At 40.0% G+C, this 22,953-nt stretch overlaps 1 protein-coding gene across 6 annotated transcripts in view; it reads left to right on the top strand.

The window, feature by feature from the left end:
- The first annotated feature begins 353 nt into the window (after positions 1 to 353).
- Positions 354 to 22,953, top strand: part of entpd4 (ectonucleoside triphosphate diphosphohydrolase 4) — a 35,587-nt gene continuing 12,987 nt past the window's right edge. Inside the window, exons 1-9 of one of the 6 annotated variants that reach the window (XM_073058791.1) lie at positions 354 to 477; positions 9,104 to 9,195; positions 10,165 to 10,279; positions 12,230 to 12,424; positions 13,309 to 13,514; positions 15,074 to 15,224; positions 17,381 to 17,484; positions 17,878 to 17,937; positions 18,957 to 19,111. In XM_073058791.1, the coding sequence (XP_072914892.1) occupies positions 10,272 to 10,279; positions 12,230 to 12,424; positions 13,309 to 13,514; positions 15,074 to 15,224; positions 17,381 to 17,484; positions 17,878 to 17,937; positions 18,957 to 19,111 (879 nt within the window). In that variant the 5' untranslated portion in view covers positions 354 to 477; positions 9,104 to 9,195; positions 10,165 to 10,271. Of the gene's footprint in view, positions 512 to 697; positions 931 to 9,103; positions 9,196 to 10,164; positions 10,280 to 12,229; positions 12,425 to 13,308; positions 13,515 to 15,073; positions 15,225 to 17,380; positions 17,485 to 17,877; positions 17,938 to 18,956; positions 19,112 to 22,953 lie in introns of those variants that run through there. The other 5 variants (XM_073058816.1, XM_073058780.1, XM_073058807.1 and 2 more) reach the window with 5 other exon arrangements.

Here is a 22,953-nt window from a genome sequence, read left to right as displayed (position 1 = left end):
AATACTCAACAAGGAATATATACAGTATATATGTGTGTGTGTGTAAATAGTTTCAATATGTGATCAAATAAATTGTGCTCTTTCATAATCAAATGTCCTGTACACATACACCCTTGGAGGTCGACCAGGGGGGATATGAGGATATGGGGTTGCGGGGGGGGGGGGGGGTGCTAACTCCCTGAAATGAGTTTTTGCAGGGTGGGATGTCTGCAGCAGCATCTTGTGTATTTGTCCCAAATTCACTTCTTGACAATAAGTTTCAAAGACTACAGGTTCCAAAATTAACAGCGAGAAACGCGCTTACGCACTGTGGCGTCAGTACAGGTTGGCGGCAATGTCGTGAAGGGTGCTGCAGTCACCCGCCGAAGGAGACGCAGGCAAGATGGTCGCTATGATCAGGAATGTTGTTGGGGTTTTATTCCCTCCGTTTTGTATTTGTTTTAAATGACAGGACCGTCTGTGGTCAATCATGAGCAGGTAAGTGCACACCCTCGTAACCGCGATGCTGAAGGCAGGTAATCCCGGGCTAATTTGTTTAAATATTGTTATCGTGAGCCGTGCGACTGCGTCAACATCCGTTCTGACGTCTGTTGGCCTTGACGTCAAGACACGGGCTTGATTGACGACGATGCTCGGCCAATCAACCATAGAATACCGAGCCGGTCGGGAAAGGCTGCAACCAGTCATTACGTTGAGGAGGCGGGTCCAATTCACTTAGTGAGGATACTCAGGTGGGCAGCCACGTAGTGAGATCTCGGCGACAGGTAGCAGTGGAATCGGAGCATTGGGTGCAGGGTGAGGTCAATGATCGCGCCATCGGAAAAAAGAAACACAATTGGGGGAAAACAATCACTTAACTTTTGAGATTCAAAAAAGAGTAGGGCCTTTGCTATCAAGATGACTGATGTGGAGCGAAAGCGACTAATTGAGGTAACTTTTGTTTTAAGTTATATTTCCATACACTGTGGCGATAATCATAAGAAAACTCTGCGATTGTTCTCGGTAGAGGTGTTAAGCGACGCAAGAGGTTGCAGATCTCTGACTGATTCAGATACTGGAACCTAGAACAGTTGGTGGAGTTCAGGGTCAGGCCATCTCCAAAGAGCAGTCGACATTTCAGATCCGGACCCAGGCCAGTGAAGGGTCTCAAACTGAAATGTTGACTGTCCATTTGCCTCCCAAGGTTGACCTCTGACCTACCAAGTTGTACTAGCTTGTCGAGAGTACGTAGGTGGCAGGCAAAGAGAATTTCGCTCAGTGTCTGTATTGTCCAGTTTAATCCCAGTGTTAAGAATTTAATCTATAGTCTTGGATGTTACAACTTTCTGAATGCACATCTAAAAGGTATCCCACGCTTTACGAACGTTCGCTTTCCGCCACTTCGCTTTTTCAAAAGTACCTGTTTTAGCTAACTGAAAGAAATCCGAAGAGGATTTTGCTTTTGTGAAAAAAGGCGCCCACTTTAAACTTGTGACCATGACCGTGAAGCCTAGCGTGGGCAGGTGGGTGCGCCTGTGTGTATGTGCGGATTTTTGGTATGATTTGGTAGGTTATTTTTTGGGTCTGGGAACATTCAAAAATTTTTCCCATATAAATCAATGGTAATTGCTTCTTCGCTTTACCCCATTTCGGCTTACGAAAGGTTTCATAGGAACACTATGATAGGATAGTGGGAGAAACCTGTACTTTTAATGTGAGCATTTCTCCCCTCAGCCATCCTTTCCGACATTGTTATATCGTTATATCATTGTCTGATATAAGTTTCTCATCTTTAACCTTTGTATGAATTACTTCAAAACCGTATAACTGGAGAAACACAGGGTCATAGAATTATTTAGGAAGGAAACAGCCCCTTTGGCTGAACTCGTCCATGATGACTGTAGTGTCCTCTTGAGCTCGTCCCATTTGCTTGTGTTTGGCCCATTTCTCTCAAAATTTTTCCTACCCATGTACCTATCTTAAGTGTCTTTTAAACTTTGTAGTTGTACCTGCCTGTACATCTTCCTTCGACGGTTTACTCTATATACTCACCACCATCTGTAACCCTTGTTCCTTTTAAATCTTTTCTCTCTCACATAAACCTGTGTTCCGTAGTTTTAGGCTCCTCCACAATGGGAAGAGAGCTGCCAGCATTCACCTTATTTATGTCCCCCATGACTTTATATCTTCTGTCAGCCTCAAATGCTGCAGGGTGAAATGGTGCCAACCTTATAAACTCAAGCCCTTCTTTCTTGGTTGCATTTCCAGCTTAACAACATCCATCCTATAGCTGGGCAACCAAAACTGCACGCAATACTCCAAGTACGGTCTCACCAATAATTTGTCCAGTTGCAACATGGCACCCCAACTCCTGTACTGATATAAACAAGTATGCCCAATGCCACCTTCGCCACCCTGTCTACCTGGGTCTCCACCTTCAGGGAACTATGTACCTGTACCCTCAGTTCTTTCTTTTCTGCAAGACTCTCCAGGGCCCTGCCAGTTACTAAGATTTATCATGGTGGTTGTCCATCATGTCTGACGATACCAGGAAACCTGTGCAGGAGAGTTTTTAAAGTGAAAAAGCCATTGAACTGGGGCAGTTCCACCCTCCTGATCTTGGACATCCAGGTCCAGTGGTATGAACAAGCATTACAAATTGGTTGCACTGGATGAGCATGATGTCTGACGTCTCCTGTGCCCTGTCATGCCCTTCGGTCTCCACGGAGCAGTGCAGTACCACTTCCCTGTCCATTAGATCTCACTGTAGATCTCAATAGCCCAGCCCACCAGAGCTAACTTCGCAGGGTAGGATAGGCATGTCCCTATCTCACCGGGATATGAGGCTCGTTGGCTACCCTCACCTGGTTTAGCTTGGCAAAGTGGTGTACCGGGGATGTGGCTGCTGTCACATGCAAAGAGCTACTTGGAGCAACGTGTGAGAGCAGAGGGTCCGGTGGGGGCCAAAGGTGAGTCATCTGCACTGGAATGGATATGACAACCCCCTTCACCAGAGGTGCTGCCCCTCCCTGAACACCTTATTGACCCCAAGATTTAGCTTCACACTTGTCCGAGTTAAATTCCACCTGCCATTCTTTGGTTCACTTCCCAGTTGATTTAGATCCTGTTGTAATCTTAGATAAACCTCTTCACTGTCTATTTAACCATCAATTTTGGTTTATCTGCAAATTTATTAACCATACCAATTATATTTGTGTGCAAAATGTTAATATTAATGATGAACAGTGGGCCCAGCACCAATCCCTGCTGCATAACTCAGGTCACAGATCTTCAATCTGAAAAACACCTTACTATGCCTCTGACTCCTTCCATTAAACCAATTTTGTATCCAAGTGGCTAGTTCACCCTTAACCTTCTGGTTTAGCCTACTATGTGTAACTTTGGTAAAGTCCATGTATTTGAACCTCTGCTGAGGAAATCTAATCTTTCTTCTTAGCATTTTCTTCCCCCTTTTTTTAAATTTTCACACTAGGTAGAGTTTTTATTCAGATTCATAAATGTGATAAGTGTATTACTGACGTAGCCATACTGATATCTTATCAGATTACCTTTGGACTGTGCGGCCTGCTAGATCACTTCAGAAAGTGGTTAAGAGTCAAATAAGACAATAAATTTAATTTCCCCAAGGAAGTGCTGAACCAGATGGATTTTTAAAACAATTCTACAATTTCATGATTAGTCCTACTGGTGCTAGTTTAATTACAGATTTATTTTAAAAATCGAAATTAAATCCATAGCTGCTGTGCTGCAGATTGAATTTATGTTTATTAATACTCCAGTCAGTACATTATGGAATTACTACCATACCATACCATTCTAATCTGCATGCTGGTTAGCTGTGATCTAGCAATTGGACGATGGAATAGAGAATATGAAATTGTCCATTTTGACCAAAAAAAAAGGTTAAATAAAGAAGCATTTTCTATCCAAATTGTGGGAGATTTAGAGATACAATGGGAGCTGAGTATTGCAAAAGCCTAGTGCGCAGGTACTACAAGAAGAGTTGACATTATGCTATCATTAATTGCATAGGAATTTGAATACAGAAATATGGAGATTAATCTTCGGTCACATGTAGGACATCAGATGGATTACAGTGTATAGTATTTCTTACTTAAAGAATAATGTTAATGCTTCCTTTAGAAGTAATTCAGAGTTTTTTTTGAGTAATACCTGGACTAGGCCGGGTTGATGAAGGGTTGAACAGCTAGGCATGTTACTCGCGTGGTTTGGAAGAATTCAAGATTTATTGGTTATCTAAGAATGCATAAATTTTTATAAATTTTTTCTGATACTTATTCAATTTAAGTTTCGGTATTGTCCCTTCAATATCTCCTAATAAAAATAATATTGAACTATGTGGGAGTTGTACTCCAGTAATTTGTTCCAATAAAAGTCTTAGATTTATCCAAAATGGTTGAATTTTAAAACAAGATCAAGTAGAATGTAAAAAAGTACCAATTTCTTGATTACATTGAAAACATTGGTCAGACATGTTTGAATTTAATCTATTTATTTTCTGTGGTGTTATATATAATTGATGTAAAAATTATATTGTATTAATCTAAGTCAGAAAAAATGTATAAAAATTGCATTGGCAGTAGCTAAAAAGGTTATCGCAGTTACTTGGAAATCTGATTTATATTTAACTATGGATCGTTGGAATAATGAAATATATAGTTGTATTCCACTTGAAAAAATTACATATAATCTAAGAAATGAATATGATATATTTTTGAAAATTTGGCTCTCATACCTACAAAAGATGGGATTAAATATATAGGTCCTTTGAAGATAAAATTATAAAGTAATTGGGGAAAGTAAAAATAAATATTAAAATTATTTTGAACTCCATGGAGCATGTGGGGATCCTCCGATATCCAGGCAATCTTTCTCTTCTTTCTTTCTTTCTTTCTTTTTTTAGATAAGGGTTAAGGGGGGGAGGGGGGAGGATTAATATTATTTTTCTTTTTCTTACTAATTTTTCATTACATTTATTCTTTGTAATTTTCTAAAAATTTAATAAATAAATAAATGTAAAAAAGAATGTATAAATTATACATCCTTGAGATTTGCTTGCTCACAGGTAGCCAGAAAGCAAGAAATCAGAAAGAACCCAATTAAAAGAAAAATAAAGAATTTGTAAAAAAAGGTCCAGCATTCGATGTGCAAGTGAAGGGAAAAAAATTCAAATCATGCAAACTATTGAAGTGAACGACAGCATTCCAGACCAAAATTTAAACCTCAGATCCGATCTCCGGAGCAGCTCAGAGTAGGCCCAAAGCCTCACTTATCAGTGCTCATGCTAACGGGCACGGAGCACAGCAGTCAGGGCAGTCTTCATAGCCTCAGTGCCATGGAGATGAGCAAACTCGACTCTTGTCCCAACCGACACTCTGTCTTTTCAGTCTATCTGAGCTGGTGTTTAAATTGACCCAACAATGGAATAGCAAAAGGCTATTTTTGCTCTTGCTCTGGAGAGAGGAGTAAACGTTGTGGAGAGTGAGTGAAAGCAGCTCTCACCTCCGATCTGGGTAACAAAGAACAATACAGCACAATACAGGCCCTTTGGCCCACAATGTTGTGCCGACCCTTAAACCCTGACTCCCATATAACCCCCACAACTTAAATTCCTCCATATACCTGTCTAGTAGTCTCTTAAATTTCACTAGTGTATCTGCCTCCACCACTGACTCAGGCAGTGCATTCCACGCACCAACCGCTCTCTGAGTGAAAAAACCTTCCTCTAATATCCCCCTTGAACTTTCCTTCCCTTACCTTAAAGCTATGTCCTCTTGTATTGAGCAGTGATGCCCTGGGGAAGAGGTGCTGGCTGTCCACTCTATCTATTCCTCTTAATTTTTCTCAGTGAATGAATGAACAAGTATAATTTTTGTGTGTTATTTATTTATTTATTTGAGTTCTCTTTATCTAGTTTTAATACTTGCATGAAGATAGGATCACATTTTAGGTCTTATTTATGCAGAAATAGAAAAAATTCTACAGGGTTCACAAACTTTCTAGCATTACAGTATTAGTCTGGCAGTACTAAAGTCCTGAGCATGCCAGATAATTGGAGTTTTACTGCAATTGCATAAGCTGAAAGGTCTGATGTACCATTAACAGATAACAAAGACATTGTCACTGGATTTTTATTGGAGAGAGTTGGACAAATGATCTGTGAAGAAGGTCAAATCCTATCACTGCTGGAGTATTAACATTAAGCTATTTTTTTGGTCTATCATTAGAAAGACATTACGTTTGAGGCTTGTAAGGCACTATATGGAACTTTCGGAGATACTTTTGTGGTATATGCCATGTTTTGAATATTCAACAAGGACAGCATGTCATTGTCTGATCCAGTTTATATCTTCACTGCCAGCAGATGATGTGATTTGCTGCTTATGCATTTTGTTGCCAAAACGTCTGTGCTCTATTCTGATCCTGTTAAAGAATTAATGTCTTTTGAGGCTGGCTAGTTATTTAAGGCTAGAGTATAAAGTTAGTGTTGTGAGCTGGTATACTGAAGCGCCCGGATTGTCAATGAAAACCTATTTGATCATTGATGTCCTTTCTGACTCTGACTTAGGCTACATCCACATTGAGCCGGTGAATTTTGAAAATGCCAGTGTCGCGAAAAAACAATAGGCATCCACACCAGGTGTTTCTGAAAATACCTCCGTCCACATTAAAGCTAGTATTTGGGCAAATCTGCTCCTACTGGGCGTGCGCGCAGGACACAGCTACAGAAAACAAGCGAAAAAGAAATGGTATACTATTTCCGTTTCCTCCTCTTAGTTCAAGAAAATGAAGAAATGCCGTGCTGCCGCCACCATCTGTTCCGGTACGTCATGACAATGTTTTTAATAAGCTCCATTTACCCCATACACACTACACCGCCCAGCTGGCGTTTTCAGATTTACACACTCTGAGGAGTGTTTTAGAAAAGCTCTGTTTTCGGGGGAGGAAAACATCATTTCAGTGCGGACGGAGGGTCAAAACAAAGAGAAAAAGCTTCGGTTACGAATTTATGCGGTCTAGTGTGGATGAGGCACACCCCATAGCAATGTTGTTGCTATTCAGCAACCTTCTGAAATGGCCTGGCAGGCCTCTTGGGCTACCTCCACATGCCGATTTTGAAACGCTGGTTTCACGTAAAAACAATAGGCGTCCACACCAAGTGTTCTTGAAAATACCTCTGTCCACATTAAAACGGGTATCTGGGCGAATCTCCTCCTACTGGCATGCGCAGGGCACATCTACAGAAAGCAAGGGAAGGAAACGGTATACTATTTCCGTTTCTGCAACGGCGTTGTGCCATTTCCAATGGTCAAAAACTAGAGTACCTACAACTACAGGGAAAGAAAGTTTTCAACAGTGTCTTTGAGGAATACAAAGAAAACGTCTACTGGAAAAAGTGGACACGGTAGAGTAGTTCCACTGTACTTTGAGTTGTGTGAGCAGGTCTGGGGGGGCTCACCAACCACAATGGCAATTCAAGGCGGCATTGAAACCTGTGATCTGGAGAATAGGGTCGACACACATCATAGCAACTGATGTACAGCCTCTTCACCCAGTTCAACGAGTACGCCCGACTCCCAACAGTTTGGACCAAGCAGCAGGTGATGACTGCAACATGTTTGGTGTCAAATCTCATCGTGAAAAACTTGGTGCGCATTTGTCCAGTTACAGACTAGAAAAGCTTAAAAAGAAATTGCCAAACGACAGACAGCTGTTGGCTCTCACGCAGGAGGACTTAAACTAAAAACGAATACTGGAGCGTATGGAGGCAACCGACAGGGAGTTCATGGACAGTATGACCCGGCTGACGACGAACATTGAAAACTGACTAACTCTGTTGCAGAGGGATTTGCAATGATGAGGAATATGATGGCTTCTCCCAGTACTTTTCACTGCCACAATACCATCCTCACAGCCACTACAGTAGCTACACATATGGGGACACAGATCCCCGAGTGGCCCCACCAACATATTCCCCACTCCCACGAGGGGTCACCCTGGAAACACTTCCTACAGCCATTGTCTCTTCACCGATGAAAGGGACAACAGCTACAACTAGATGCAATAAGGCTTGTTACTGAGCAAAAGTGAAATTTGCTGTTACCTCATTTGTTTGCCTTTGCTTTTGCTATGTCTTTCTGTGTTATATTGTTGTATTTAATGTGCAATAAAACGAGATACTGGGCAAAAGTGATTTTATTTTTACCTGAGTAAAAGTGAAACTTACAATTTTCCTTTTTTGGCTTTTAACATTTTCACGTCTATGCCAAACATAAGCTACTACTTAAAAATGCCATTTTTGGAAGTAGTGACAATTGTATCTGTTGAATGTTTGCACAAGCAATACGTTAATAAAGCACCTTGTTAAATGTATAAAACATGTCTGCATCAGTGTTATCTTGTATTTCCATACAATGTTACATTAGGCTGTTACACATCTATTGTCAGAGAAGTACTTGCATAAATAGGTAAACCACCTTCATACGAGCAAGGACAGAAAACTGCAAAGTGAGGATACTTATTTATTCAGTAAATTATGGGTCAAAGTATTTGGTGAGTACATTTCTAACTCTTCTGGCTTCGGTCTCATTGCCATCTGTTCTGAAATTGTTAGGCTGTGTGGGGGGCGGGTTGAAATTCTGTGTCGTGCTGCAAAGCTGCAGTAATATTCTGCTTAGGGGCAGTCTCCTTGTTTGCCTCACAGAAATTGAGCAGCACAAAGCATGCATAAATAACAAAGGGAAGGTCCTCCATATTTATGTCCATTGCTCTGCGCAGAGCACCAGATCTTGCCTTCGAACATCCAAAAGAGCATTCTTGACTTGCACAAGGACATGCCAAACTGTGGGGTCACACCACTGTTAGTGTACTCTTTCATAACATAAAGCATTGGGAGTACGCAGGGTCACCCAGCAAAAAAACAGGGGATCCTCTCATTTTTCAAGTAGTCATTAATTTTTGAATTTGCAAATATACGAGAATTATGGACACAGCCTGGCCATTTCACAACAATGTCCATAAAGCAGTATTTGTATCACATGTAGACTGTACGTTCAAAGAAAATCTGCCCCTTTCTGTTCAGGTGATCTGTGGAGTTTGTTGTAGACAACGTGTGAGCAATCAGCTGCCCCCAAACACTGGCATGCCGTGAGCATGATGGAAGTTGGTTACAAGGTATTTCACTTCAGACACGGTGTGTGGGATCTTGATATATGCAGGGCCCAGATGTATAGTTATAGCCTTGCATGCTTCTCTAATTATCTTGGACACCACCTGCCTTGATAATCCAAATGCATTAGCCGTTTTCCTGAGCCTTCCTTTGTCGCTTAGATAGTACAAAGTGCAAGTGACCTTTTTAACCACATCCACCGGTGATCTCATTCGTGTTGTCTGGCCTTTGATGTGAGGACGTATTAGTTCACTTAGACGAAGCAAGGAGCTCCTGGACATTTTAAAGTTATCACACCGTTCTTCAGGAACCACAACTTCATTTGCAAAATTGTTCTACCATGCACTGGTTCGGCCAGGTTGTCTCCAAAACCGCCGGTCTTTGTACGGTTGATAATGACTTTGATGTTGTGCAGATCCATTGCACAGCGACTGAGTACAAAAGACATCTTTTTGTATGTAGATATGCTGCCTCTACGTGGTAGATAGCTATGTTTAACTCCAAACAAGCTATTAACGTAGACAATAAAGTAAGCAACACCCTCATGAAGCCGTCTACCATTGTTGTTGTGGTGTTAGAGGTTGTGCTCAAGAAAACAATGAAATGTCATGCTGCCGCTACCATTTGTTCCGGCACGTCATGACAGCGTTTTAAAAAAGCTCCGGTTACCCCGTACACACTACACCGCCCAACTGGCGTTTTCAGATTTACACACTCTGGAGAGCATTTTAGAAAAGCTCCGTTTTAGGGGGAGGAAAGCGCTTTTTCAGTGTGGAAGGAGGGTCAAAAGGAAGAGAAAAAGCTTTGGTTACGGATTTATCCGGTCTAGTGTGGACGTAGCCTCAGTTTTCAGGATACCACCTCTCATGATCAGTTAATAATGAGCAATAAACACTGATCTTGACGGCCTGCAAATGATTAATTGTCTTTGAAATGCATGGGAAGATAAAGTGCTGTTTTTTTTTTGGTTTCAGGATTAAAATGTCCACTTGGCAGAGCAATGCACTGTGCTCAAACAATCTTGGATGCATTGAGGACACATAGTTGCTTCTTCCCAACATAATTGGAGCAAATATTTGCCATGGGAAGGTAAGACTTTAGGCCAATCCTGTGCACTAAAATTACAGTTGACTACTCTTTTTCCATATATGTTGCCTGGCCTGCTGAGTTCCTCCAGCATTTTGTGTGTGTTGCTTGGATTTCCAGCATCTGCTTATTTTCTCTTGTTTGCCTTGTGTACATGTTGGCCTGTTATCATTGCTTAACACTAGTGTTCAGCTGCTAGAACCGGATTTTATAGTGGTGGACCTGACTTAATTAAATCATTTATTGTGTCAGTAGTCATTTGATTCCAAGATAATATACACAATTATTTATATGATTTTTTTTCTGGTGGAAACATAATTTCTTTCATTTCTTTGAAATAAGATATGAAGTCTGGATTTAATAACATTTTCTGGTACGTTACATTTTTAATGAATGCATTGGTGGGAACTTTCTCATCACAAATCCCTGAGTAAAGTAAATTACATTTTTTCCCAAAACTTCAAGCATGCTGCTGCTTGACAGTCTGAAGATGAAATACTGTCACATCTACAAAGTCAGGAACTCTAAAGCCAGTTTGTACTTGGCAATCCCCCATCACTAGCAACAATATATGATACTGACCAGGTTTTTGTACTGCTGGAGATCAAGGAATAAAAATTTGCACTCGTGCAAATCTGGATTTTCCACCATGTCACGAACCTGCAATCATCTGACCCAGTCAAGAGTACCGCCAACTTAACTACAATAATCCTTTAATATTTATCTCTCATCATGCATTAATCTGGTCAATTGAAATTGAGATTCTTTAATATAATGTGTGCCTTGCATGTGAATACAGTGCCTTGTGAAAGTATTTGGCCCCCAACCATTGATTCACATAAATGAGTATTATGACCAGGGATTTTGATTTAACTGAGAATATTTATTTGTGATTCACATGTTTTTTCACAGTAGAGCCCCCTCCCCAAAAAAGAGAAAATTGTAAAGTATGATAAACTAAAAATTCAAAATCTGAAATGTATACAGTGTAAAAGTATACATCCTCTTTGGCTCATTAGTTAGTTGAACCACCTCTTGCAGCTATTATAGCTAGTAGGGTTTTTGCATACACCTCTATTAGCTTTGCACAACATGATGGAGCAACATTTGACCATTCCTTTTTGCAAAATTACTCAAACTGTGCCAGGTCAGTTGGGGAGTGGCGATAGACAGTAATCTTAAGGTTTTGCCGGAGATGTTTGATTGATTTTAGGTCAGGACTCTGACTGGGCCACTGAAGGACATCAGTTTTCTTCATTTGAAGCCACTCCATGATTCCTCTGGCAGTGTGCTTTGGGTTGTTATTTTGCTGAAAGAGAATACACTTCTCTGTTATCATTTCCCTCACTCATCTTCAATGTTCTTTTGTCTTCATTGTGGCTTTGGTCTGTTGAAAATCTATCAAACTGTTGGACTTTACAGAGAGGGAGTGTAGTATTTATTCTTATGAATTGATTGAAAACAAGTGATCTTCCACTTTTCTACATCAGTAAATTAGATGAGTTGGTAAGGTAATACACAGTATTGCACCTGAAGAAAGTTAGCATGTTATTTACAAAGAGGATGAATATTTTTTCTGCCTCACAGTTTCGGTTTATAATTTTTATTAAGTTGTTGACAGGTATTGGAATTTATCTTTCAATTTGACATGATGCACAATGTTTAGTAGATTAGCTCAACAATTGTACTTGAATATACTGTATTTTAAATTTGGCAAATGAGGCAGTAAAATGAGAAAATATTTGTGGAGGGTGAGTACTTTTTTAAATCCCTGTATTTATTCTTGCATTTATTAACCTTGGAGCTAGATATCCCCTCAGCTTGCTGATTTCTATTGTGGAAAGAAGTTGCTTTTGCATAGTTAAGAAGCAATCTGTTATATATGGGTGTGGGGGATTGATATTAAAATCTTACAGCACTTTCATTTTAACTAATAACTTTACTATTTTTCAGGTTCTGTGTTTCCTGCTTATTTCCTGCTTCGTGGCATTTCAGTTTATCCCCTTCAGCGTGCCCTCGGCCTCTCAACACGACCTATCGCCAGTTGACAGCTGTTGCATTGCTTACTGTTTTAATCTCTCTATTATACATTTTGCTGTTATTGGACAGAAGTCGATGGGGACGTTTCTACCAGGACAAAGGAGATAGGTAGTGTATGGAACAGCTGTTTTCTTTTTCCCTTTCAAACTACTACTCAGCTTGGGTTCAAATACTGTTTATCTTTCTTGCATCTCAATGTAAAAATTTGCACTTGCTGAATGCTATCCAACCCCTTCTGAATCCACCCTTTTCAACATTCCCCACTTGTATTGTCCTCTAATGTATCAGAGCTCAACAATAGCTTCTTAAAAGAATTTGGCAGCGGTAACAAATGTTACACAGATCTCAATTCCCTCCCTAGATGCTATCTGACACAATGAGTTCCTCCAGTGTTTGTGTGTCAGTTTGACAGTATTGAACAATTCTTCATGACAACTATATATTACAAGATTTATTGACTTTTCACAAGGTGTATGAATTTGGATGTAATTGAAAGTGTTTGGCATGAGCTTGAACTTCTGCTGGCTGTCAATTTAAAGCCCAGCTGTGGAAATGTTGGAATAATTGAGAATAGAGGTGGCAAATACTGTGTTGTTTGAACATATGATCCAGAATGCTTGTGCATTCCCAGGCGGCATTTCTTTTCCATTTTAATGCTTTTTTATCGTTGGTTTCAGAACAAGAGAAGTTTCAGAACTCGATCCATCGAGTCGGCTCCACCATTCCATTATGGTTCTGTCCATTACTCCAGTTATATAACCATTTGAGCTCTGTTTCAGTCTCATGCATATTACTAATTTTAATTACTATATCACTGGCATTCATGCCTTCCTCAAAATGAAGTCCCATACTTTAGAATTCACACCTTGAAATCTCTTTTTCCAATTTTTGGTTATTTGCCCTCGTATCTTGATCAGTATTAAATATTGTCACCTTTAACTACTGTAAAGCCTCTTGGGCATTGTGCTACTGTTGTTGATGTTGTCTTGCAGATATTTAACCAGATTGATAGATATGGAGGCCACCGATGTAAAGAATCCTTACTTAAACTATGGTATAGTGATAGACTGTGGAAGTAGTGGCTCGAGGCTCTTTGTGTACTGCTGGCCAAGACACAATGGGAATCCGCATGATCTACTCGATATCAAACAGATGAGGGGCAACAACAGACTACCTGTGGTGATGAAGATAAAGCCAGGTGGGATTTGTCTTCTAACTCTGCTGGAGTAATTGCTTTTGAACTTTCAATATGGAAGATTTTGTAAAGGTACTAAGGAAGTTGACATGAATTAACACATAGAATTTTTTAGGATTTGCAGTTTTTAAATCTGTATGTAAAGATGTCTTGATGATAAATGGGGAAAACAGACTTTCTCTTAAGTGAATGGTAAAAATCAAAAGCTGCAATTACTGAAAATCAAAGATCACAGTTAAAACCTTTGGCAGAAAATCTAGAAGTGAGGCATGGTTCTGGACAAAAATTGAATTCAGAATCAGATTTGAGTTTATTTATCACATGTATATCAAAACACGTAATGAAAGGCTTCATTTGCATTAATAACCAATGCACTTATGGATGTACTGGGGGGCAGCCCACATATGTTGCCACACATTCTGGCACCAACAGAGCATTCTCACAATGCTCAGCAGAACAACAAAAGAACATAACAAGCAACAGAACAATAACAGCTGGACTAGATGATGATAGGACCCCAAACGCTAGGCTCAAACTCTCAGCGCACTGACTGATCACCTTTCCCCCCCCCGCCCGCACCATGCCTTCTGCTCACATGAATCCATCTGATCCCAGGACAGCCCAACATCCTTCATCGCCCATCCACATTCCTTCGAGTGTGGAGCAGAGACCTTGAGTCCAGGCATCCTTCATCACCTGTCCACATTGCTGGCCTTCAATCCCTGTTTCTAAATTTTAATTCCCCCACATACCTGTCCCTATACACTAACCTGTCCAATAATGCTCCTGTCTGTCCCCAAAGCTGACCCTAGGAACTAATAAAGACAAATAAGTCTGAGCCACAATCTCAACGGAGACCGCAGCCTGGAACCATCTTAACTAGAGGATATGCGATTGCTCTTCAAGAAGACCCAGTGCAGTTGTAAAAGTCTACAATGGCCCTTGACTGCTTTAAACTTATATAATTTTGGTTCAGCACCTGAAGTATTTAAGGAAAGCTAAATAAATGCATAAAAACGTAATGTAATAGTGAGATGAAGCAGGAAGTTCATCATAAGCACCAATATTGATCAGTAGCAATACTGATTGGCCTGTTGCAATGATTTAAGAGCTTTCATTCACTTCCACACATAGAATGATACAACACCAAAAGAGGCAATGAAGGGTAATGTATGTTTTTTTTCTAAGTTGACATATACCATTATATTCTCAAACTTTCTGAAAGCCCTGCACTGCATCATTTTTCATGATTAGATTTTAAATCTTTGCACTGTGCATGACAGTGTTTCAGCAACACATTATGGGTCTTCTGAACGCAAATATTCATGTACACTATAATGTAACAATATAGGACTGACCCATCCAAATTTGTGTTTGATTTTTGGATCTATGACAGTGATTCATGTACAAGTTACTGTTAACAGTAGGTGGATGTTGAATGAGACTTGGGATAGAGCTTGGATCAAATGGTTTTTCGCTGCAAATAATTCTTAACTTAAAATTACAAATTATTCATTAATTATACATACAGAACTTTACTTAACTTTCTACTTTTTTTGCAGGTATTTCAGAACTGGCATCAACACCAGAAAAAGCTAGTGATTACCTCGCACCTCTTCTGAATTTTGCTGCAGACCATATTCCTCATTCTAAACACCAAGAGACTCCTTTATACATCCTATGCACTGCAGGCATGAGGATTTTGCCTGAAAAGTAACTTTTACTTGTATTTAAATAAATCATTATCCTGTTTGGGTGGTGTTGCAAAGATGAACTGAATTTAAACGGGTGAAGCCATATAATAATTGTTTAAAAGTATTTTTACCATTAGTTAATCTGTTAATGGTCTCTTTTCCTCCTTGCTCATAAAATCACTGCAGTAAGAAATGAGTTGATATGGTATTTGCAATCTGTAACATAGTACTATAAGCAGTTGAAAAAGCAGGTTGTATCCAATTTCTTAATACGTAACTGAGCTGGAAAATTGGGTCAATTCTTCAGAAAGCACGGTGGCGCTGGTAAGTGATAAGGTTGTGCTTCACCAGAAGCATAACGTTTCTGGAATCGGGCAACACCTAAAACACAGAAGAATGTTTATAGAAAATATGAAAAATTCTGCAGATGCTGGAAATCCAAAGTGACACACACAAATGCTGTAGGAACTCAGCAGGTCAGGCAGCAATTAATGGAAATGAACAAACTATTGACGTTTTGGGCCGAGACCCTTTATCAGGACTGGAGTTATAGACTCATGGGAATTTGCAGTTCTGAAGGGGCCACTTAGTTCATCATCCAAGGCAGCCCAAATTAGGGAGTAAAAGTCTGGTAAATATTACCCTTTTTTTTTAGAGAATGTTTTGTAAGTATAGTGTACCTCCTGATCAGATAAATGTGGGAATAATGTAAGATAGATTGGAGGCCTGAGAGAAGCTGCCATTTGTTTGTGTTTGCATTGAGAAATGATGATAATACAAATCTTGAAATTGAGGATTTATGCTGTGCACTTGATCCAGGGTATGCATGGTAAAAATGTTAAATATGAAGGACTTGAATTAGGATACAGATAAACTGCTGCAACAACTCAGCATCCATGGAGACAAAGAGTTTAATTGATATTTCAAGCTGATACCTTGCAGCAGTTGACTATGTCACCTTTGAGCCTTCACACTTTATTAAAATTAAGACTAATTTGCTCAAAATCTGTCAACCACTGCCTTGAATCTATTGGACGATTTTACTCAACTCTCTGCAGTGGATATTTTTAAAAAAGTCTCTTTTAGTCCTAAATGACTGACCACTTACCCTGAGAGCCTATCTCCAGCGGGCAGTTGTTTCTCCACATCTGCCTTATTTATTCTTCTCAGAATGACTCAATGGAATCTCCTTTTCTATAAACTAGGTAAAGTAGGTACGTAATCTGGAACCCTTCATACAGAGTAGAGCAAACCTTAATTCATATCATAGTATGCTTACTGAGCAAATTGATCTTAGGTTGGACAGCAATGGAGATAGTACAGAGGAGCCTTCAGCCCAGGTAAAGCCTTCCCCACCATTGAGCACTCTTACAAGTAGAACTATTGCAGGAAAGAAGCATCCATCATCAAAGACCCCCACCATCCAGGCCATTCACTCTTTTCACTACTGCCATCAGGAAGGAGGTACAGGGCTACACTACCAGGTTCAAGAACAGTTACTATCCCTCCACCGTCGGGCTCTTGAACCAGAGGGGATAATGTCACTCACCGCAATACTGCACTGATTCCCCAATCTATGGGCTCATTTTTAAGGACTCTACAGTTCTTGATGTTTATTTATTTGTTTAATTATTATTCCTTTTTTCTTTTTGTATTTTGCGCATTGTTTATTTATCCATCCTTCTTGTGTGGGGTATTTCATGGGTTCTATTTTGTTTTTAATTACTATGAATGCCCACAAGAAAATGACTCTCAGGATAGTTGTATGGTGACAAATATGTACCTTGATAATAGATTTACTATGAACTTTGAATTCTCATCTCTATGTCTGTATTCAGTTGTTGAGAAAAAACGTTCCATTTTAAGCTGGAAAGTATTAGAACATAGAATATTGCAGCACCGTACAGGCCCTTCGGCCCACAACGTTGTACCGACCATGTTTTGTCCATTTCAGGTGCAGTTCAGTTTGAGTTCAGCTGTGGTATCCTTACTGTCAAATCCCTCGCTGGTAATCAATATCACATAGATCAGTCACTTTTGATAGGGGGCTGGAGTTGACAGATTGTCTTGGCCAGTCTAAAGTATGAAATTAAGAGATGCAGATGCACATTTGTGTTTCACACAATATGAATAAATATATTCAAAGTGTTGACCACTGACATTTTTGTTTGGCAGCCAGCAAAATGCAATACTTGAAGACCTCCGTACAGATATCCCACTTCACTATGATTTCCTGTTTGCAGATTCACACGCTGAGGTAATTTCAGGCAAACAGGAAGGTATGTATTCTGTGCTTTCTATAATTTTAAATCAGTCATCACTCACTTGACAAATGTATTGTGGATAGATATTAACAAGCAAGCTGCAACACTGGCACTGAGTTTGGTGTTAAGAGTGACACACTGGTTGAATAGTAACTGCTATTATATCAGGCAATAAGTTGAAGGTTGGGTTTAATACTTAAAATTACTTTTGGCACTGAAAAAGGACTTGAAAACATCTTGAATGCAAACAATATGTTTAGACTATATTCACAAAGTATAACAAAATAAAACTTGTGTTCATATCTTCACTGTTTTGTTTTTGTGATTCTGGCATCGTAAGAAATAAATATTCAGTCTTTCTGTGGTGAGTTGTGCTTTTAAATATTTCTCTTTCAAAAATTGTTTTAGGTGTGTATGCTTGGATTGGAATCAATTTTGTCCTGGGAAGGTTTGACCACATCAGTGCTGGTAAAAATAAATTAATGTATTATGAGGGATAATATGATTAAATTTTTGCTGGGTGTATTTTGTACCTTGTTATTTATAGCTTACTTTGCACTAGAATGAAGAACTTAGTATTATGTTGCAATTAATATTATAAGTTCTCTGCTCGTCCTTAAGATAGATAAATTTATAATGTAGGAATGGCACCGTCACAGTCGCCTCACAACTCTAGTGACCTGGGTTCAATGTTATGTGTTGGTGGTTAGGTTTATTGGCCACTGTGAGTTGTCCCAAGTATAAGTGAATTGTAGATTCAAGAGAAATTTGATAGGAAGGTTGGGGGGTGTGTAAGAAAAGTTAGTGCAAATGGGGTGCTTGTTGGTCAGTGGGTGCTAGGATATATTTCTTTGCCATGTGACACTACAAATCTTTGGCATGTTCTGCTAGAAGAGAGTCAGGTTCTGCCTTTGCTTCTTTCCCCATCAGCTTGTTTGAAAATCTGGATTGATTTAGATATTTTAAGCATGGCTTTGAGATTAAAATGTAATTTATTTTCCTACAGAAAAGTGAGCCATCAGATAATTAGATGTATTTTGGAGATATATACAGTATATTATGTGTGGTATCTGATTGTCATTGGCAAGACCAGCATTTATTGCTCAGCCGCATTTGCCCTTAAAGATGGTAGTGAACTGCATTACCTTCTGGTGAAGTTACTCTCATTCTTGTGTCAGTAATTCCTAGCACCCAGTACTGGTAAAGGAACAGTGATATGATTCAGAGTCAGACAGTGAATGTGAATCTGCCAGTGGTGGTGTATTTTTGTACCTGCCATCCCTGTTGTCCTCTGAGATAGTTATCATAACGTTGGGAAGTGCTGTAGGAATTCCCTTACCTCTCAGCTTGCAGATCAGAAGCTTAAACATCTTCCAAGTGTTTGTAGGATGAATAAAATCCATTCTGATCATTGTGTACTATGTGTAAAGCTAATGTGATGGCTTTAAAAAATGTCTAACTTCTTGACCTTTTCTGAATTCACACAGGCGAAGATTCGATGGTAGAAGTCAACGTTCCTGGCACTGAAACCCAGGCGGCCGTTGTCCGCAAGAGGACAACTGGTGTACTGGACATGGGTGGAGTTTCCACCCAGATAGCCTATGAAGTCCCCAAAACTGTAAGCTTTGCCTCTTCACAACAGGTTATTATCTGTCCAACCTTCTTTTATTTTGCATTTTTCTTTTTATTCTGTATTCCCCACCCTTTGGTCTTTAACTTTGTTATTGAAGCCTTGTGTTCACAACTTTGCATGTTGGTTAGACAATATCTCGCTGATACTTATGTGCATGCTCTGTGAAAACTAATGGATTATTTTTGATCTTGTATGTTGTGTTGGCTTGTTTTTCTATTGAAATGGCTGTTTTATTTTTAAATTAACTTCTTGTGAATCAGACAAAATTTTGCGCTATTTTCAAATAAGTGGAGAAGGTCTGAGAGCAGGCTTGATGGCAGAATGAATGGGCCTTTGATATAGATGTGGGAAAAACAGCAGTGGATGAGGGGATTAAGTGGTAGTTGTGAAAGGTTTATTGGAGAGGATGTGCAGGGTATGTGACATTCATTTCAGCATCCTTATCCGTAAAATCTTTGGTGCTTGGGAATGAAAGGGAAAATGGGAGTATGGAAAATCCTAAGAGATAGGATTGGATTAGGCCATTCAGCTCATTGAGTCTGCTCTACCATATGCTCCTGGCTGATTTCCCCTTCAACCCCATTCTTGTGCCTTCTCTCTGTAACCTTTAACACCCTTACTAATTAAGAATCTATCAACCTCAGTTTTGAATATACCCAATGATTTGGCCTCCACAGCCATTTGTGGCAATGAATTCCACAGATTCACCACCCTCTGGCTAAAGCAATCTTTCCTCATCTTAAAGGGACATCCTTCTATTCTGAGGCTGTGCCCTCTGGTCCTAGACTCTCCTTGATACGAGAGCCTCTGTGCAGCCTTTGCATAGAACTTGAGGTAGGGGGAGGACCAAAGTTTGCAATTCTGAAGTTTGAGGCCTGGAAGTTGAAGCTCCTGATTCTGAATCTGGTCTTCCCATGTCAGGAGGTGTTCGCAAGGGAACACTGCTAACTGGCACATTCTAGGGTACAGTGGTCTGTGCTGAGAGTCAGCCTGAAGCTTGCTACAGCCTCTGTGAAGGCTCATTGTAGAACAACTACAGTCTAGGGTACTGTCACTAAATAATAACAAGTTGCATTCTGTGGAGCGATAGAAACTACTGGAAACACTCTGCAGGTCAGGCCACATCCGTGGGAAGGGAAGAAGAGTTTATGTTATGTTTCAAATTGAAGAATCTTCATCAAGACACAGTGGGAGTGAGAACTTCAGTTGAATTGACTTAAATGAGTTTACAGGATTGCACTCTGAGAATTGGAAATGCCTGGGAACTGCAGCAATTTGCTCTTAATGTATAAGAGTCCAAGGTGCTTCACTGGAAAGCTGCCAAACAAAACAGAACATTTAAACAAATGAAGAGATACTCAGAAAGGCATCTAAAAGCTATGTCAAGGAGGAGGCTTTATGAAAAGACTGATGTAGGAAGAAACCTCCAGAGCATAGAGATTGGGGAGATCAGGCAGATTAGAGGGTGAGACCTCAGATGTTTTGGATCATTGTAGGACTGGAAGGGATGAGGGTGGGTGGTAAGAACAAAGGGGGATTTGTAATAAGCTGGAAAGTCCTTATTGAATTTTCACTTGTGCATAGTTGAGTTAAATGAGGAAGTTTATGTTGATACTTGTTTATAATGAGTCTGCTCAAAATGGGGATAAATACATACAACGTGATTAAGGTCCTCTGAGGACCAGTCCACTTGCTTAAATTTGTAATGACATTTGATATTGAGTGCACAGAAATTTCCCACTACAATGTAGACAATACCGAGGGGAGGACATTGTCTTTGTTCCTCCTCATAGTAAACTCCCAGGTCACCACTCCTGTCTTAAGAAATCCCTTGGGGTTAAGCCTGACTGCTCACTCTCTGCTTTGTACTCCTCTTTGCACAATTTTAAGACTGTTCAATTCTGATCTCCAATTCCCTTACTGTCCAAGGTGATATCAGACTCCAATTTAAATCAGCTCAGTGCCTGAACAGTCATTCCTGTGGGTCCAGTGCACTGTCATAGTCCTCACTGGAGTAACCACTGAGGTCATGAGTGTGGTTTTGTGCATAGGGAGGTGACCTCTGGAAAAGATCCACAGAAGCAGTTTGAAATTAACATTGTTGCCTGGGCGGGATGAACCACTACAGTATAAAGTCATTTTTTTAATGTTCAAACCACTCCAAGTCCTTATTCTTCCTGGTGGCATTTTCCAAAGCTAAAGGCCCATATTAACTAGGAGAACAAGGTCTCTTTCTCCTGTGTTCCAATTTAGCTTATTTAATTCTTAATTTTGCTTGAAATGTAGATGAAAATGGTTGCAACGAGTTTGCATGCCTACTGGGAAATACAAGTCTTTTGCTTTAAAAATGTCTCCCACAGCTCCAATCTGCTAATTAAATTTGCTGATAACATTACACTGATTGGCCTAATCTCAAATAATAATGAGGCAGCCCACAGAGACGAAGTCATCACCCTGACATAGTGGTGTCAAGAAAACAACCTCTCCCTCAATGTCACCAAAACAAAGGAGCTAGTTGTGGACCACAGGAGGAATGGAGACAGGCAAATCCCCATTGACATCAATGGTCTGGGGTTGAGAGAATGGACAGCTTTTAAGTTCCTCGCCATAACCATCACCGATGATCTCACTTGGTCTGTAACATACTGGTTGTGTGTGTGTGAAAAAGGCACACAGCGCCTTTTTCACCTCAGATGGTTGAAGAAGTTTGGTATGGGCCCCAGATCCTAAGAACTTTCTACAGGAACACAATTGAGAGCATCCTGATGGGCTGCATCACTGTCTGGTATGGGAACTGTACTTCCCTCAATCGTAGGATCCTGTCGAAAGTGGTGTGGACAGCCCAGTGCATCTGTAGATATGAACTTCCCGTTATTCAGGACATTTGCAAAGACAGGTAGTAAAAAGGGCCCGAAGGATCACTGGGGACCCGAGTCACCCCAACCACAAACTGCTCCAGCTGCTACCATCCAGGAAATGGTACCGCAGCATAAAAGTCAGGACCAGCAGGCTGCCGGCCAGCTTCTTCCACCAGGCCATCAGACTGATTAATTCATGCTGACACAACTGTATTTCTATGTTTTATTGTTGTGCATACTATTTATTATAAATTACTATAAATTGCACTTTGCACATTTAGATGGAGAAGTAACAAAGATTTTTACTCATGTATATATGAAGGATGTAAGTAATAAAGTCAAATCAATTCGAGAGTTTTGGAGGTTTGCAGAAGTCACACAGGGCTAAGGAGCAATGAAGACCCTGCAGCAGTTTGTACATTGTGGATGAGAACTTTATGCTGTAGTGATTCATTCTCCCCAAGCACCAAAGTAAATTTTGAACCCCTCTACTTACAGCCTGTCTTTCTGTGGAATTTTTTCTAGAGGCCACCTTTCCAATATGTGAAACCAAACTTTTGGCCTCAGCAAGAATTCAGTGAGCATGGACAAATTTCTAGACCCGGACCCAGAAAGTAACAGTTCAGTGATTGAGCCTACAAAAGCCAGAGTTTGATAGCACTTTGGGCCAAAAGGGTATTTGGCAAGAAAATGGCCTCAAGCCATGATTCTGAATTTTGGAGTGGACCCAAAGAGCCATATGACTTTCCCTTCTACTTAAGTGATCAATCCCAGTGAATTTGTATTGTTTGCTGTAGGAAGTTAATCCTGGTGTTTGGTTGTTTGATAAATTCTCTATTCTGTAACTTGTCCTTCTCTCAATGTTGAAAGAAAAGAAGGATCTTTTCTGTTGGGATCTTGGGGGGGGGTCTCAAAGTGCTTTTCCTTTGTCCCTTACTTTCTCACTTAGTTTGAAGTCTGTGCCTTTTTGTTCTTCTTTGGTAATAATTTGAG

Source organism: Hemitrygon akajei, chromosome 1 (assembly GCF_048418815.1).
Source record: "Hemitrygon akajei chromosome 1, sHemAka1.3, whole genome shotgun sequence".
Lineage (NCBI taxonomy): Eukaryota > Metazoa > Chordata > Chondrichthyes > Myliobatiformes > Dasyatidae > Hemitrygon > Hemitrygon akajei.
The sequence above is the reverse complement of the archived record's forward strand: the minus strand, read 5'-3'. Positions and strand labels throughout refer to the sequence as shown.